The sequence below is a fragment of the Pteropus vampyrus genome, unplaced genomic scaffold (assembly GCF_000151845.1).
Source record: "Pteropus vampyrus isolate Shadow unplaced genomic scaffold, Pvam_2.0 Scaffold33, whole genome shotgun sequence".
In the NCBI taxonomy this organism is placed as follows: Eukaryota; Metazoa; Chordata; class Mammalia; order Chiroptera; family Pteropodidae; genus Pteropus; species Pteropus vampyrus.
The window spans coordinates 8946333-8961440 of NW_011888814.1; the positions used below are offsets into that span (position 1 = coordinate 8946333).

Below are 15108 nucleotides of genomic sequence, written 5' to 3' on the forward strand. Positions count from 1 at the left end.
CGATAACATTTGAACAAAAACCTGAATGAATTGAAGGAGCAAGCCATCGGAGCATTCTATTCAGAGAGAATGGTAAGTAAAAGACCGTGAGGTAGAAACATGCTTCATGTGTTTTGAAGAAAAAAAAAGATGCCATCTTGGCAGAAACAGAATGGGCAAGAGGATGAGGATAAGAGGTAGCTAAAGAGACAGTGGACTTTGTTGGCCATGGTAAGGACTTAAGATTTTGGAAGGTTTTGAACAGGTGACTGACAAAATTTGACATGTTTTAAAAGATCATTCTGCCTGTTGTATTCTGCCTGTTGTATAAAGAAAACATTTCTGGAGTTTGAACAGGGACAACAAAATGCTCTTTCAGTATTTCCAATGACAGAAGGCAGTAGCTTAGATTAGATGGGTAAGCAAGCAGTGGAGGTAATAAGAAGTGACATATTGTGAAGGTGTGGGAACAATGGGATTAGGTAGAAATTTATAATTTTATCTGACCTCGATATGGTGACTGCTGCATTTTTGAGCAAGGAATAGCTCATCAAGAGTGAGTCATTTAGAAAGGTGCATTTTTTTTTCTGAGAAATATTAATGTTGTGAATACTTAGAGAACCTGTGATAGAGATTGTGCTCTTAGCTGGCTTTTGGCCATGTCTTTCATGTATTTCTCCCTCAAAAGCAGACTTGCTTATCCATAAACTTCACAATTCAAGAGTTTAAATCTTTATGTACACATGCTTTAAAAGTTTTCATCAGCAAAAGAATTTCAATCTGAGACTTGCTATTGACAACATGCTTTCTAAGACAGAACCACAGTTGTTCTCCCTGAAAAAACTGACATGCAAAATCATATAATACCAATTTGTGCAAGCATAGCAACCGGCTTATTTACAGTGGGACACACACCTAATTTGGGAAGGTAATCTGCATAGGGCACTTTTCTCCTGGTGGATTGCTTAGTGATTGTAAACCCACAGTAAAGACAATTGAGTGTCTTTAAGAGAAATTCTTGTAAAGCAGCGGTGGCCATAGGAAACCCTTCTCTCGAGGAGTGTGACTGCCAGACAAACTTAATAGATTATTGGAGCTTCTGGGACACTGCTAGAGATTATTCAATCAAGTTTATCTTCACACCATATTTTTAAACTGATCCTCAGGTCTTTTGCTTGCATCATAACCATTCCAGTACTCTCATAAACTGCCTCAACTAAGTATTGATCATATTATGATGTTCATGAGAACTGTTCTTTCCTTGATTCCACCATATCTTTTTTTCAAAGGATTACCTTCTAAGACAGGAGATTCTTGTTAACCATGGAATGGCTTTTTGCTCCCCGTCACCAAGATTGCTTATCTTCTGGGAGATTAGGAATGTGAGACACTAAGAACTTGAAGTACTTTCAAGTCCCATCATCTCAATAAAAAAAATACCAGTGTCACCAAGGAGTAACTCTTGTCTCTATGTGGTTATTGCTTCCATGGTGATACTTCTAAAGGCTAAAGGATTTACCTTGTGTATCCTTAACTTCCCAAAATTGTCTGTCTGCTTAAATTTCTTTATAACTCTATTTACAGTGTTTATTTATAAAATTTCTTTTTAAAATCTAAATTTTAAAGTAATACTTGCTTAGTTTAAAATTTTAAACAATATAAATATATCTAAAGTAAGAAGTAAAAAATTTATAAAAATTGCAATTATAGTATATTGTTCTGCAACTTGATTTTTTCACATAATAATAAAAAATTATTTTCATGTTAACACGTGTAGACATGAAATACTACTTTTTTTTAGACGTGTAGAAAAGTAATACTACTTTTTTTAAAAAAGAATTACATAATATTCCATTGTATGGAATTATCCTGATTTAATTAGTTATTCCCTTGTTGATTTACATTTCTGCTATTACAGATAACACTGGGAACATTCTTGGAAACTTATATTTCTGAACTCAAGCAAGTGTTTCTGTAGGATAGAACCTGAAAAGTGAATTTGATTGATCAAAGATTAGGTCCAAATATAAAATTTTGTTAGCTACTGCCAAATTGCCCTCTAGAAAGGTTGAACCAATTTATGAAACTTGACAGCTCAAGAAATTTTTTATTTCCCATCTACTTAATAATTAGTCTAGACCATTAATATAGTCCTGGATGTACTGAAGTATAATTATATATCTATCTTTCCCACTAGATTGGTAATGAAAAGACCATACAGTCCCTGTCCATAAATAGCTCACAGTCTAGTAGGGAAATCCATAGTCTTATCTATAATAATGTCTTTTACTACAGTGTCTAGAATATAGTATGTACTCAGCTAATGACTATTGTATAACTAAAGTGTTTCTCTTTTTATATCTGTAAACTACTATTTGGCAGAACTTCTCAATTTTACCAACTTAAGCTAATGGGTAGTCTTAGAATATGACTCCCTTTCTATTTTTGGCCTTGCCCATTGGAAGAAGGAAGTTGTTGTCTTAAGTCTAAACCCTGTGACTGTTATTTGATTGCTGCTGTTAATAAACTTAACATTTCTTCTCTTGTTCTCGGAATGTACAATATACAGAAATGGAAGGAGGGTGAGCCACTGGGAGCTTTACTCTACCATTAAGCATTTCTCTAAAGGCTACCTCACATTTGCACTTAGGTCACAAAGCTTCTGTAACTTTAGAGTGAACACCATCATTGAGAAGGTGGAACCTGGGACACGGGGACATGAGGGCAGAACTTGGGCCCCCAGCATGCTATGTTTAGAACATTCAGCCTTCTCTAATTAATTTCACTCAGCTCTGATCCTTTTTTATGTGTCTCCAGCACTTATGATTCAGTTTGCACCGTTTTAATTTGCACTTGTTTGCATGTTGCTTTGTAAATATTTTAAAGGCTTTTCCCCCCTCACATATGTACTGTTTTGTGTCCCCAACTAAAATATGAGCTTTTTGAAGGCAGAAACCATGTCTTTGGTTTCTTTTGTATTTCCCATAGCACCTTTAACTGTGCTCAGCAGAGAGTGGGCGTACAGTATTTGTTGTGGAATGACATCCTGGCTGGGCCTAAGATTAAATTCCCTGAAATGGAACAGTCCTAACCAACCCAGGACAGGTATTCTCCATCTGGCATGTTGGTTGCTTCTTTCAACTTGCTATTTGAAATGGCTCCCTTCAACATCTTTCCATCCACAAAGTGGGACTTGGCATGGCTGATGATGTGCTTACTGTATGTATTCCAGGCAAGTCTGCGGACACCAGAACTGACCTGGGAGCGAGTGAGATCACAAGTTGACCATGTAATATGGCCTGATGGCAAAAGGATAGTATTGCTGGCAGAGGTAAGATGTGAGGCTGGTAAGAGAGATTCAGCTTCGTCAGGAGAGACTGCAGTACCAGGTCCCCTCCTCCTCATGTTCTCTCATACTTTCAACTTCTCTTAAGTACAAGCTTAACTACTTTACCAGTGGATTTTACATCTAACTGTGAAAGATCTTTTCATTTGGCAATTAAGAAACTATTTTGGTTCCCCACTTTTCATCAATTATCCTGTCTCTCTATGTCACTCTACAGTTGAGTCAGATAATGACTATTACTGAGAAAGAAATTAACAGATAGAGCCAATGCCACTTTGAGTGATGCTTACAAAGAGATAATGTCATTTGTGGGATGGTTTAATCAGTAAGCACAAAGTAGATATTCCTGACTATAAGACTGTGTTAGGTGAGCTCTGGGAAGGTCATATCTTTGATCGATTCCATTTTTGAGTATCTGTTCCCCTGAATTGAGCTAGACATGTAGTAGTTCCCAGCTACATATTGAATTGAGTGATTGACATTTCCCTCTCCTAGCTTATTCTATCTCAGACTTACTCTTGACTTTCATTCCACTTAGCCTTCTTTGTCAATGTTTGGATATTTTTCCTTTCTCGAAAGCCTCTCTTCCCTAGTCCTAGATTCCTAACAGCTATAACAATGCCCCCTGTTCTTACCTTGACACTTTCTCTTCTTTAGGGAAAGATACCAAAATAACAAGAGGGATAATAATACTTTTCTTTTTTTTTTAATTAAAGAATTTGAAAATGTAAAACATACTGTCTTCGTCTAGGGACCCTTAAATTTATGTTTGAGTATCCTTCCTGTTCGCTTCACCTTTCCTCACCTTCTCTCACATTCTCAAATATGTTAGGACATCTGTAAAGGGACTGAATTATTTCTTCACAAGAAAGGGGTAGTACGAGGAGGGGAGGGACAGTTTGTTAAATATTAATTGCTTTGATGTCAGCTCGCTGTCTGGTGACTTATTTCCAGTTGCCTGGGAGGTCCCATCCAGTAATTTTGGTGACAAAAGCAAGCAGCACCATTGGTTTTGGTTTCTATGGTTGAGCAAAAAAGGTGGTCAGGGAAATAGATCGGGAAATGATGGCATTGGAAGGAGAGTCTAGCTCTTCTAGTCTCTAAATCCATTCAGAATACAAGGCTGCCCTTGAATTCAGGGGAACCAAACTCAGGAAGAGAGGCAGAAACATCCTCACAGCTTCCTAAATCTAAAATATCTCCCCTCACAACCTGGAGAGATTGCCCCTGGATTTGACTAGATCATTGTTTAGGGCAATCTTACAAAGGAATACCAATACCTTAGAAGGAGGATATTCTGCAGTTGAAAGTAGAAAATTCAAGAGAAATATACCCTTCCTTGGCATAAGACTCAGTACCATGTGCTCATCTCTATTTCTTTCTACATAATCCCAGAGATCTTTTATCTATTACCTTCATCAAATTTTTCAGAATTTTTCATGGTTTCATTTAAACATCTGTCGGTTAATTTCTATTTATTGAACACCTGCTTTTTGTCCAGTAATAGTAGTTGGGAAGAATTTGGAAAATGTCAGGCATGCTCTTCCCTCACTCCTTAAAGGCCAGAGACTTTGTCCTAACCATTTGCGTCTTAACCCTTGCTGTCTAGGGCCGTCTGCTGAACCTAAGCTGCTCCACAGTGCCTACATTCGTGCTTTCAATCACTGCTACTACTCAGGTAAGGCATCCAGAGTGGGAAAGCAGTGATCTGGATAGGGCCATAAGACCAGCAGGGTTTCACTTGATGTGGGGTAGATTGTTGTGAATGGCATGTCATGTCAGCATCCATGTCTCTGCTTTTCTAGGCTCTTGCCTTGATAGAGCTTTACAATGCTCCTGAGGGTCGCTATAAGCAGGATGTCTACCTGTTGCCCAAGAAAATGGGTAAGCATGCATGCTTCCATCCTTAGCCTTCCCAAAATAGTTCAGAGTGAGAGGCTAAATGAAGTTTGGGGGCATTATATTTCTTATGGATAGAAAAAAACCCATACATTTATCTTGTAAAGTAGGAGCTAGGATTCCTAGGTTCCATCCTCAGTTGATTTATCACGTTTTCCACATGAGTTACCCTAGTGAAGTCATGACACTTTGCTGTGATCTAGTTCACCTGCCTGTCAATTTTAAGAATTTTCTCTCTTAAAGTATCTTGTTTGCAAGAATCTCAAAGGAGAAAAATATGTTCCCTCAAGAGAGAGGAATCATCTCCTACCTTGTGATATCTGACTCATTCCAGTTCTAGGCTGCTAGATAGCCCCTACCAAACTTTTCTTAGACCAAGAAAACTTTCAGGCTGCACCTTCTAACTTACACCCCATTGTTTCAGGCCAAAGGAAAGATTCTGAATAGCTTATGTTAAGAGTTTAGTTATGTGGGTGTTTTGTGCAGGAGAAACATTAAACTCTCTTAAATTTTTAAAGAACTTGCCTCAAGCACCTGAACTGAGACAGACAGGGACTAAATCAGCTTCTGGTTTTGTTTTGCTTTAGCACTAGATGCAAAGCAACTATTAGAAGTTGACATATTTTCCCTTTAATAGTCTCTGTGGAAGGATATAAAAGAAATGGAACAGTCCATATTCTGACTGAATGTATAATGAAGTTAGGGAGACCAAAAAATACATAGGAAATCACATAAAATTCTGAATAAGTAGTATATATTCAGGTAAGGAAATGTAAACAGAAATGCATGAGATAATTAAGGATACCGAAAGCAAGGCAAATAGCATAGTATCATTCTTAGTCATTCCTTCTGATTTCCAAGATGTTTGTTTTTCTGAATGACAAAAAGTATAATGCTCACAGCGGAACTAAAGTTGGAACTTCTCATTTTTTAGTTCTCCCACTATTTCATCCTTTCTTTTGGACCTTAATGCCTAATGCTTCTTTCATTTCTCCCTCTGAGGAAAAGGAAAAGGTTCAGGGTTGAAGCAGATTGTAAGGAAGAAAGGTATGGCTGTGAAAAGCACGGGCTCAAAGCTCAAGCAACTAGTCCTTAGAATTGAGGGCCAATGAGCAAAAGTTGAGCAATTTTCATTCAGCTCCAAAAATTAGAAAGTATCTTTTTAAGGCCTAGCTTGAGAGAACAGTCATGAATGTTTATACCAGGGCTTCTGTGGTCTATTCCAGATGAGTATGTGGCCAGCCTACACCTGCCCACCTTTGATGCCCACCTGACAGAGCTGACAGATGAACAGGCCAAGTATCTGGGACTCAACAAGAATGGGCCTTTCAAGCCTAATTACTACAGGTGTGTTGGGCTCCCCAGAAAAGAGGGAAGCATGGTTAGTGAAGAGCTTCCTGTACTGGAAGTGGTCTTTACATCCATTACCATATTTACACAAACTCAGAAAAAGAAACCACTCCCCCTCAGTGCCACTCCCAAAAGATTCTTTGAAGCCTTCTCTAGACATTAAAAAATATTTCCTTTCTTGAATTTCCCTTTCTCCATTTTATCTTCTTGATATGATTTTTACCTCTGTATGGAGAAATACTGGCCTTTTTCACTAATGTGAAAAGCGCCACTATTATCTACCCTCACCATGCAGTCCCTAAAAGTCCCTGCCTCCCTGGTACACCTTTAGACAGTCTTCGTGTCCCAGCATCCTCACAAGCTGATAACATCACAGTCTCATCTTTCTTTTTCCCTTCAGGTATTAAGTTCCTGTAACTCAAGCCAGAAGAAGTTTTAAGGAATAGAACTCCGAGTCTTTTCTCCACTCCTATACAGGAAAGAACCCAGCAAGCTGCTTCTCTAATCAGCTGCCCGCTGTGCTCACCCTATATGTTAGGTTATTTATTTATTAAAATCTAGAATCCTGTTCCTGTTGCCTTGGCCCAAAGTGTGGTTACTGCCCCCGAGGGCTGTGAGACAGAGGACAGGCTGAGAAAGGAAAGAAATGGGGCAACCATTCCCACTGCATCTTTTGCATTATTCCCCATTGGCTCCAAATCCTCAGCAGTGGTCATTTTTCTCTTGTCCAGGCTCAGGAGTTAGTCCAGGGATTCCACACTCCTTGTTCCCTGGGGATTTAGGGAATAGATTTTCAGCAGCTGTCTTTCTCAGCTTTGGCCCGTCCCCAAGTAAGGCCTTTTGGAAGCCACTGAATTAAGATGGCCTGGGTTCCCAGCCTTGACCATCACTGTCACTGCCTTCTTTATAAAATGCTTAGAAGGAAGGAGTGTTATGACTTTGACAAGCTGCACCAAGAACTTAGTTGTGCCTGTGCTTACTGGGAGTCTCCTTATTTACGCAGGACTCCTTTTGTCTCTTTGAATATTTATGTCCATTTTAACGCTTTCTGGTTCCAAGAGGAATGTGCCTCCATTATTTCTTCAGCAGCTCTGACATTTGTCAGGCATTCATTTTGCCGTCTTTTTAACCCAGCTAACCTCTGCTCAGGAAGTGGGGGCCAGCCTCGCTGGGGCCCACAGTTTTACTTCCTTGTCACTTAACTGGATAGTTTTCCAGGAAGCTCCCTCCAAATTGGCACTGTCTCAGAAAAGGAGGGCTTATTGTGAAACATTGCTTCCTAAAACGTCCTCTTATAGCCTAAAACTACTTTTGAAACTAAGCAGGGAAAAGCATACTTTCCAAGGGATTAGGAAATGAGACAGGTCTTTCAGGCCCACAGCATGATACCCTAAAGAAGCAGAATGTATTTATTTGTCTCCTAGGGAGGGCTATGCAGCTTCACTGGCTTAGCTATAAGGAGATGACGCTCTGAACTGCATCCAGATGATCAGAGCTAGTTTGACTAGTTTGAACCTCATCAGACATTCATCACTTTGGCCATTGCCGTTGATGAAACTGAGATCTAATGTCTCTGCAATTTGGTCTGTGGTCTTTCTTCTCTGTTGGGATATGTTTTTATGTTCTGGCCTCTTCCATCTTAGTAGTCTGTATTTCAGAAGTCATTTCTTTAGTAACTCCAACATTACAAAAAATTAGTAATGTGAGCAGTCTGAAATTTTATGCCCCACCTAAGAGTTTGATTCCTTTTGGAGACTGACTGACCTGTTGGTCTTAAGGGTTCCAGTGAAACCAAATTGGTTCTAAGAGTTAAATTCTAGAGTGGCCCTATGAATCTTGAATGAAATGAGTCCCTTTTCCCTCTGCCAACCTTAATTACACTCTCAGGTTGGTTTGTTTTCCCATTTTTTTCCTATCCTGGTCTGCCTCAAAGTCTCAAGACCAAGGTGACTCAAGAAAATACCAGACCACCCAGGGTCACTATAACCTTCCCACCTTAATTCTCCCCAGCCTCCACCTTCTCCAGCTTACCTTGGTCTTCACATATATCTTCAGAGCTAGTCTAGAAGTGACTTTCCTTTTGGAGGTAGGGAGGTGGACTTTAGCTAAATGGCTATTTGCCTCATTGAATAGTATATAAGCTCAGCCCATAGAGTCTGGTTCCTCAGAGACCATATATTTTGCCAAGTACTGGGAAAAGGCCATATCCATGACTACATTCTTTCATGAAGAATATCATAATTGCTGAAAATTACACTAGGCCATTTAATTTTTTCGTTTGCCTACCCAGTTCTGAATTTTTTATTAATTAAATCCCTTTTGCAAAAGGTTCAGATCTTTGTACCTCATCTTATATCCAAATCAGATTCCATTAGGCTGATATCTGGACTCCAGCCTATTATGTTCTTAGGCCAAAATTTATAACCTGCTGTTTCTCAGCAAAGCCTGGCTCTCTATGGAGCCGATCCTGACAGAGCTATCGCTATAGTGAAGAGACCCATTCCAAATGAAAAAGGAGCCACACTGGGCTTCTAGGTTAGGTTGCCAGTGTTGCTGCCCATGGTGAGGTATGTGCCTCTGAGTTTCAAATGACTTTTCCTTTCTGTCTGTGTCATCAACCTTTTAAGAAGAAAAGGAGGCCCAGGCCTCCTGAGTATTTGGGTTCTAGTTTAGTGTTGGAATTTGATCATTATTCCCTCTATCCTTGGAATCAGAAAAAAAAAAATGTGTCTTCTTTCCTCAAGCTCTCACCTTAGATGCATCCTAGGTATCTGGAAGCATGGGAAAGAAGACTGATTTTCTCTTTGTATGTGGCCCTGGTTTGTGGGGATACTTACATTTTCCCTGGGATGAATTTCTGCTAGTTTTCAAGGTCTTTTTTTGCCTTCTAAATGGAAATATTGTTTTCTTTTTCTTAATTTCTCGTAAGGGAAAAAAAAAAGGCATCTGGTCTACCTTCCCTCTGCCCCCTTACCTTCTCATTTCTACAGCCCCCACCCCACCCTCCACACACACGTGAGCACAGCTCCCCGTGGCCACACACTCCTGCAATGCCTTTTTGCTGCTTGGCTTTTCTCTGAACAGATCTGAAATTGCTGCTCCTGTGGTTTTCTCAAAATTAACTTTGTCACGGTTTAAAAAAAGAAATCAAAATGCATTGTTGCATTAACTTTTTTTAAAATATGAAAATTATGGAAAGAAAATAGGCAACACCAGCAAATTATATGTGGACAAGTTTTAAACTATATACATACATATCTATATATAAAAATAATCCTCTAGTTCTCATTGTCACCTTACTGAAAGGAAATAAAACTTCTAAGGATCACTATTTCTGAGAGGTTCTTGGAAATCTTTATGTCTAAGTGATTGTATTAGATCAGCAATAATGAATATGTAATCTCAAAAGATAAATAAAATATTCTTAAAATGGATTCCTGTCTTGAGAGTGTGTTCCTTGCTTCTGTGACCCAGGAATTCAGAGAGAAGAGGTTTCTGGGCAACAGGCCAGAGAATGAGCCCACTGTAGAGCAAGGATGTGAAAAGCTGAAGCAGTTACCAAAAGGCACATTTGAGTGGCCTTAGCCTTGTAAGAGACCCTTATTCCATGGAGGGCCATTCCACTAATAAATACCCCCCGACACCCTGTTATGTGTACAAAGAACCTGCTTCCTCAGAACCACCACCCTGGGGAGTTGACCAGTGTAGGCTTAAGGCAGAGAAACTAAAGCCTGGTTGTAGATTCCACAAGCCCTCCGTGTGCTACCATTAGCTAGAGAGCAGAGAAGCTAGCATCCCATGGTTTGAGACCAAAGGACTTTGACACCATCCACCCCAAAGGAAGAAGGACATGAATCTAGCATAGATTTGACTCTAAGTCAAGTTTTGCCCGACTAAATCAGTAACCAGAGGATGACTCTAACTGCCTGTTCTTTTTCAACTACCAGTGGAGTAGCCATCTTTGAGTGGCTTTCTGATAGCCAGCTACTTTAGTTGACAGCCTTAACTAGTTCTGCATCCTGTATGCAAGATGTTTTCTCATTACCCCCGCATGTGCCCTTGATGGGGAGAGGAGGATGTTCTATCCTTTTTTTACTACTTTATTCTGGCTGTCTGATACCCTCAAAAACTAGGTATTTTAAGGCTTTCAGAATCTTATTTTAAAGCTTTCTCAGTGCCAGGTGTCATCTATTTAATCACATCTGACCTCCGTGGATTAGAGGAGAGTGCTTCTATGGGGAAAGCGGTATGTTTGGTCCTTATAATACACCTATTTATACCTCCAGCCCTCTGTCAGCAGCCTCAGGAAACCTGAGTTTTGGGACAAGGGAAAGTGGCGGTGTAGGTTTAAAAATAACTCAGCGCTGGAGCCATCTCTGCAAGATGGAAAGACTTGTAGACCAGCCCCTAATTAGCCCCCAGGTATATTTATGGGTACCTCTATGATATTGACAGCTATCACGTCTTTGCCAAAAAATAAGCTAAAAGAAATTGAGCGTATGCCAATTCTATGGCCTATAGTTTCAAAGTTTTCAGTTAACCTGTGCTTTCTTGTTACTACTTCTAAGAGTTGTTTCCAAGTATCTTACTCCTTTACGACAAGATCTAAAAGTCTAGGCCTATAATGATCAGATAAATGTCTGCTCTTTACTGTCTCCCATTCCACTGGGTGTGAAAAAGATAATGGATTGAAGTTTCTCCTCATGTTGACTCTTTGCAATCTCCATAGCACCATTTTTTCGAACTCCTTCTCTGAAAGTGAAGCCAGATGGAGCTCTAGGCTCAGGAAACAGCCTTATGTAGAGGCCAGAGGGGACTTTGTGAGCTGTTTTTAATCATGTTCCCTTTGCCCTAGGGGTAGGCTGGAAAAGAAACAAAGCTTCAAAAGTGGCCACTCCTGTCTGCCACCACTGTTGGGGATCCTGCTGATTGACTAGGCTTACAAGGGAACATGAAGTTCTGGGCCTGTCAATCCTAGAGCTCTGACTGCTTAGGTGAAGAGATACTGGGAAAGGGAAGGTAGAATAAATCTTTTATTAAGAAACCCCAAGGGGCTGTGCTGTGGCAGGTTCACCACACTGAAGCAGTGATGAGCTAAGCGTAGGCTGTGAATTTTAAAGCAGCGTGTGAATCTTAAGAGTTTAACAAATTATACCTTGAAAAGAATTCTAAAATGAAATAATTTAGGCCTTGAGACAGGGACTCTTCTTGAAAATTCGTATCAATTCAATTCTGTTAAACCAGTGGGTCTCAACCAAAGAAGATTTTGCCCCTCTGAGGACATTTTGCAATGTCTGGAGACATTTTTGGTGTCACAACTAAGGGGAGGGTACTATTGGCATCTAGAGGCCAGGGATTTTGCTAAACATCCCACGATGCAAGGTACAGTCCCCCACAACAAATACTTTTTCAGTCAATAGTGGAGAAACCCTGTGTTAAACATACATAAATGAGGTGTACAAAAATCAACAAAGCTTGGCCCTGCTATCAAGGAGCTTATATCCAGATTGGAGGTGGGGTGGGGAGAGGAAAGGGGAAATGGTGGGAGGGTACAATAAGGAGACGTTGGGGCCCTTGGAGAGAAAGAAACTCAGAAAGCTCCAAGGAGTGCTTGCTCTAAACTCTGCCTTGATCTGTCACTTACTGATTAGCAGAGGAAAGTGAGAGATAGTTAAGAAAGGGAAGGGGCTGTCCCTAAGATATAACAAGGGGGAGTAATTCTTTTGGGCTCTTTACTTTGGGGATATAGTAGAAAATATAAGGATTTTGGGTCCAGGCAGTCTTGACTTGACACCAACACAGCCTGAGTGGGTTGTGGAGGGTCCAAAGGAAGGCTTTATGCAGCAGGAGGTGAGGACTAAATAGAATCTTAAGGAAGAATATGTTAGCCAAGAGAATAACAGTTTCATTCAGAGAGAAAGAACAGCACATAGAGAAGAGACAAGATAGACTGAGACAAGATAGACTATGATACCTTGAGAAAAGCAAGAAGCATTTAGTCTCTGTCAGTCCCAGTTTCCTCATCAGTAATATTCCATCAGTGAACCTGTCAGAGAGGTGTGATGTGATATCTAGAAAGTGCCTGGTGCAATGCCAGGAACAAAGTAGCCATTCGACATCCCCCAATTCCAACCATTTGGTCCCACCCATTCCCCTCAGGCTGCTTGTTTAGGGCCACTGTTACTAACTCAGACTGCCTAAAATTTACCGCTTTTTAGATGAATTCCAGAGTGGGCAGGACACTCAGCTCGGTATGCCCCAGGTAACACCGAGCCCTTAGGATCTTAGAAGAATGAAGGAGAGGATTGGGGAGCAGGCGGGGATGGGGGCTTGCTCTCCATTCGACGTTTACTCCCTAGTTCACACCCGAGGAAGGTGCCCTACTTCCGCAAAGAAAAGCAGATGACCAGGAGCAACCCTAAAAGGAACCAGCAATTTCGGTGAAGTAAAAATGCCCCACCCCATCCCTTGACCCTCAGTTTCCCTGCCAAGCCTCACTCCCAGAGGGATGAGATTTCTACAGAAATCTGAGCTTCCAGAGAGGGCGAGTCCCTCGTTTCCTGCGGTGGCGGTACCATCCCTCCCCTGCAACAGAAGCGGGATTTGGAACGTATGCAAGAGCCAGGATTTGAGGGCAGAGGGTCTGTGGTAATGGGGAAAAGGAGACTGCAGTGGAGCAGGAGGCGGAGACTAGAGCTCCCGAAAAGGTCGTTATTTGGGAGGGGTTGAGTGCAGAGGGACGCTGAATGAGATGCAAAGGCCCAGAATTCGGAAAGTGAAGCTGGGAGCCAACCCAGGAGTCTACCGCTGCCAGCGACACGGCAGGACAGAAAAAAAAAAAGACAAGGAAAAAAAATCCCTTGAATGAGCCCCCACCTCCTCCCAGTCCCGCTCTGAGCGGTAGAACAGCCAATTGCGCCGCGGGGCGGGGCCGGGGGAGGCGACTGCAGCCAATAGCTGTGGAGGGGGCGGGGCCTGGCTCGCGGCGCGAGGCGGCAGGGTGGCCTGGAGCAGAGATCGCTGAGCCTCTGAGGGAGGCCGCTGACCAGAGCCGCATGGAGGACTCCGCGGCCCCGGGGGCCGGGAGCCCGCCCGCCAATGGCAACGGCAATGGCAACGGCAACGGCAACGGCGGCGGCAAAGGGAAGCAGGCAGCGCCTAAGGGCCGGGAAGCATTCAGAAGCCAGCGGCGGGAGTCGGAGGTGAGGAGCCGGGAAATCTTCAGTTGGGGCCGGGAGGTGCCCGCAGGCTGGAAGCGATGGCTGAGGTGATTCGGCCCCGTCCTCCTCCCCAGCCCGGACCCCCCGGCGTGCCCCGGGCCGCCCCTTGGAGCTGGAGCCTGCGGAGTCCGCCGCAGTCTGGACACTGGGCGCTGCATTCCCTGACCCCTCTCCGCCCGTCTCCCACCGCGGGTCTGGGGCTTTGTAGCCCTCTGGCCTTCGCTCCGGAGGCGCAAGATGTAGCACGATATCAAGCGTACCAGATACTTTTCCAATATTCATCTCACTAATCGCTGCAGCCCCTTGAAGTGGGATTTCGTATCTTCGATTTACAGAGGAGCAAATTGTCGCGGGGAGGTTGAGTGACTGGCCTGAGGGGTGGGAGGCCAGAGCTCCGCTGCAGTAAAGAGGGGCAGGCGAGGGGGCAGCTGTCTTCAACCTAAGGCTCCCCGAGCCCATCCAGCTGTGCCATGTGCCTTCTGCCCTTCCCTTTCCCCCGCGAGTGCTGGCAGGCCCTTTAGGGAGTTCCTTCCACCACCTTCAGGACCGCTACCTGGAAGGGTTAATGAGACAGGATTCAGGCGGGGGCAGGACTGGAGTGAGTGGATGGAACTGTACCAGGTTACAGACCCACAGATAGGATTATCTTCACTTCCCCACCCCCTCATCCAGCCAGTCTCCATCAACTAGCCCAGAGTGGAATTGGATCTGAGCCGGGACCAGGAGAATAGACTACAAAATGTCAAGTGTGGAAGGGTGTGTAGAGACCATCTGGGTTTAGCTCTTTCTTTTTTGTATAAGTAAAAGAGACAGAAGTAACTTGCCCAAGAACGTACATCTGGCGTAGTGGCCAGGAGCACTGAGCTTTGGAATCAGCCAGACCAGGTTTTGAATCTCAATCCTATCGTTTACTCTCTGTGTGACATTTGGCAAATTGCCAAACCTCTAGGAGCTCCAGTTTCTTCATCTTAAAATGAGGTTAATACTGTCTACTTCAGAAGGTTGTGATAAAGTCAAAGTGAGATAATTGAATGTAAAATGTTTAATTCAGTGCAGGCACAGTGCATGTAATGGGTCAGTTCAGGGTAGCTCTTAGTACTGTGTTATCATCAGCAGCAAGGGACAGACGTGGTATTAGAGGCCAGGTCTTTGAGTGTCCCAGTCTATGGTTTAACATTTAAATAGTATTTCACAGTTTCCCGAAGGATTTCATATATGCTTTCCATTTTGATACAGATGAGTAGGAATCCATCCCATTTTTAAAAAGAGAAGTGGAGGAGGTGAAAAGACTGGCCCCAAATCACACCAGCTTTC

At 42.5% G+C, this 15108-nt stretch overlaps 2 protein-coding genes across 5 annotated transcripts in view; both read left to right on the forward strand.

Annotated features, from left to right (window-relative positions):
- The window catches only part of AHCYL2 (adenosylhomocysteinase like 2), a 141686-nt gene extending 131678 nt beyond the window's left edge, over positions 1–10008 (forward strand). Inside the window, exons 13-17 of the mRNA XM_023528950.1 lie at positions 3212–3310; positions 4935–5003; positions 5131–5209; positions 6451–6571; positions 6975–10008. Of these exons, the coding sequence (XP_023384718.1) occupies positions 3212–3310; positions 4935–5003; positions 5131–5209; positions 6451–6571; positions 6975–6981 (375 nt within the window). The 3' untranslated portion in view covers positions 6982–10008. The remainder of the gene's footprint in view (positions 1–3211; positions 3311–4934; positions 5004–5130; positions 5210–6450; positions 6572–6974) is intronic.
- A 3562-nt stretch (positions 10009–13570) lies between these two features.
- The window catches only part of STRIP2 (striatin interacting protein 2), a 45392-nt gene continuing 43854 nt past the window's right edge, over positions 13571–15108 (forward strand). For 3 of the 4 annotated variants that reach the window (XM_023528927.1, XM_023528928.1, XM_011357210.2), the window contains exon 1: positions 13571–13776. In XM_023528927.1, the coding sequence (XP_023384695.1) occupies positions 13630–13776 (147 nt within the window). In that variant the 5' untranslated portion in view covers positions 13571–13629. The remainder of the gene's footprint in view (positions 13777–15108) is intronic. The other variant, XM_011357209.2, reaches the window with a different exon arrangement.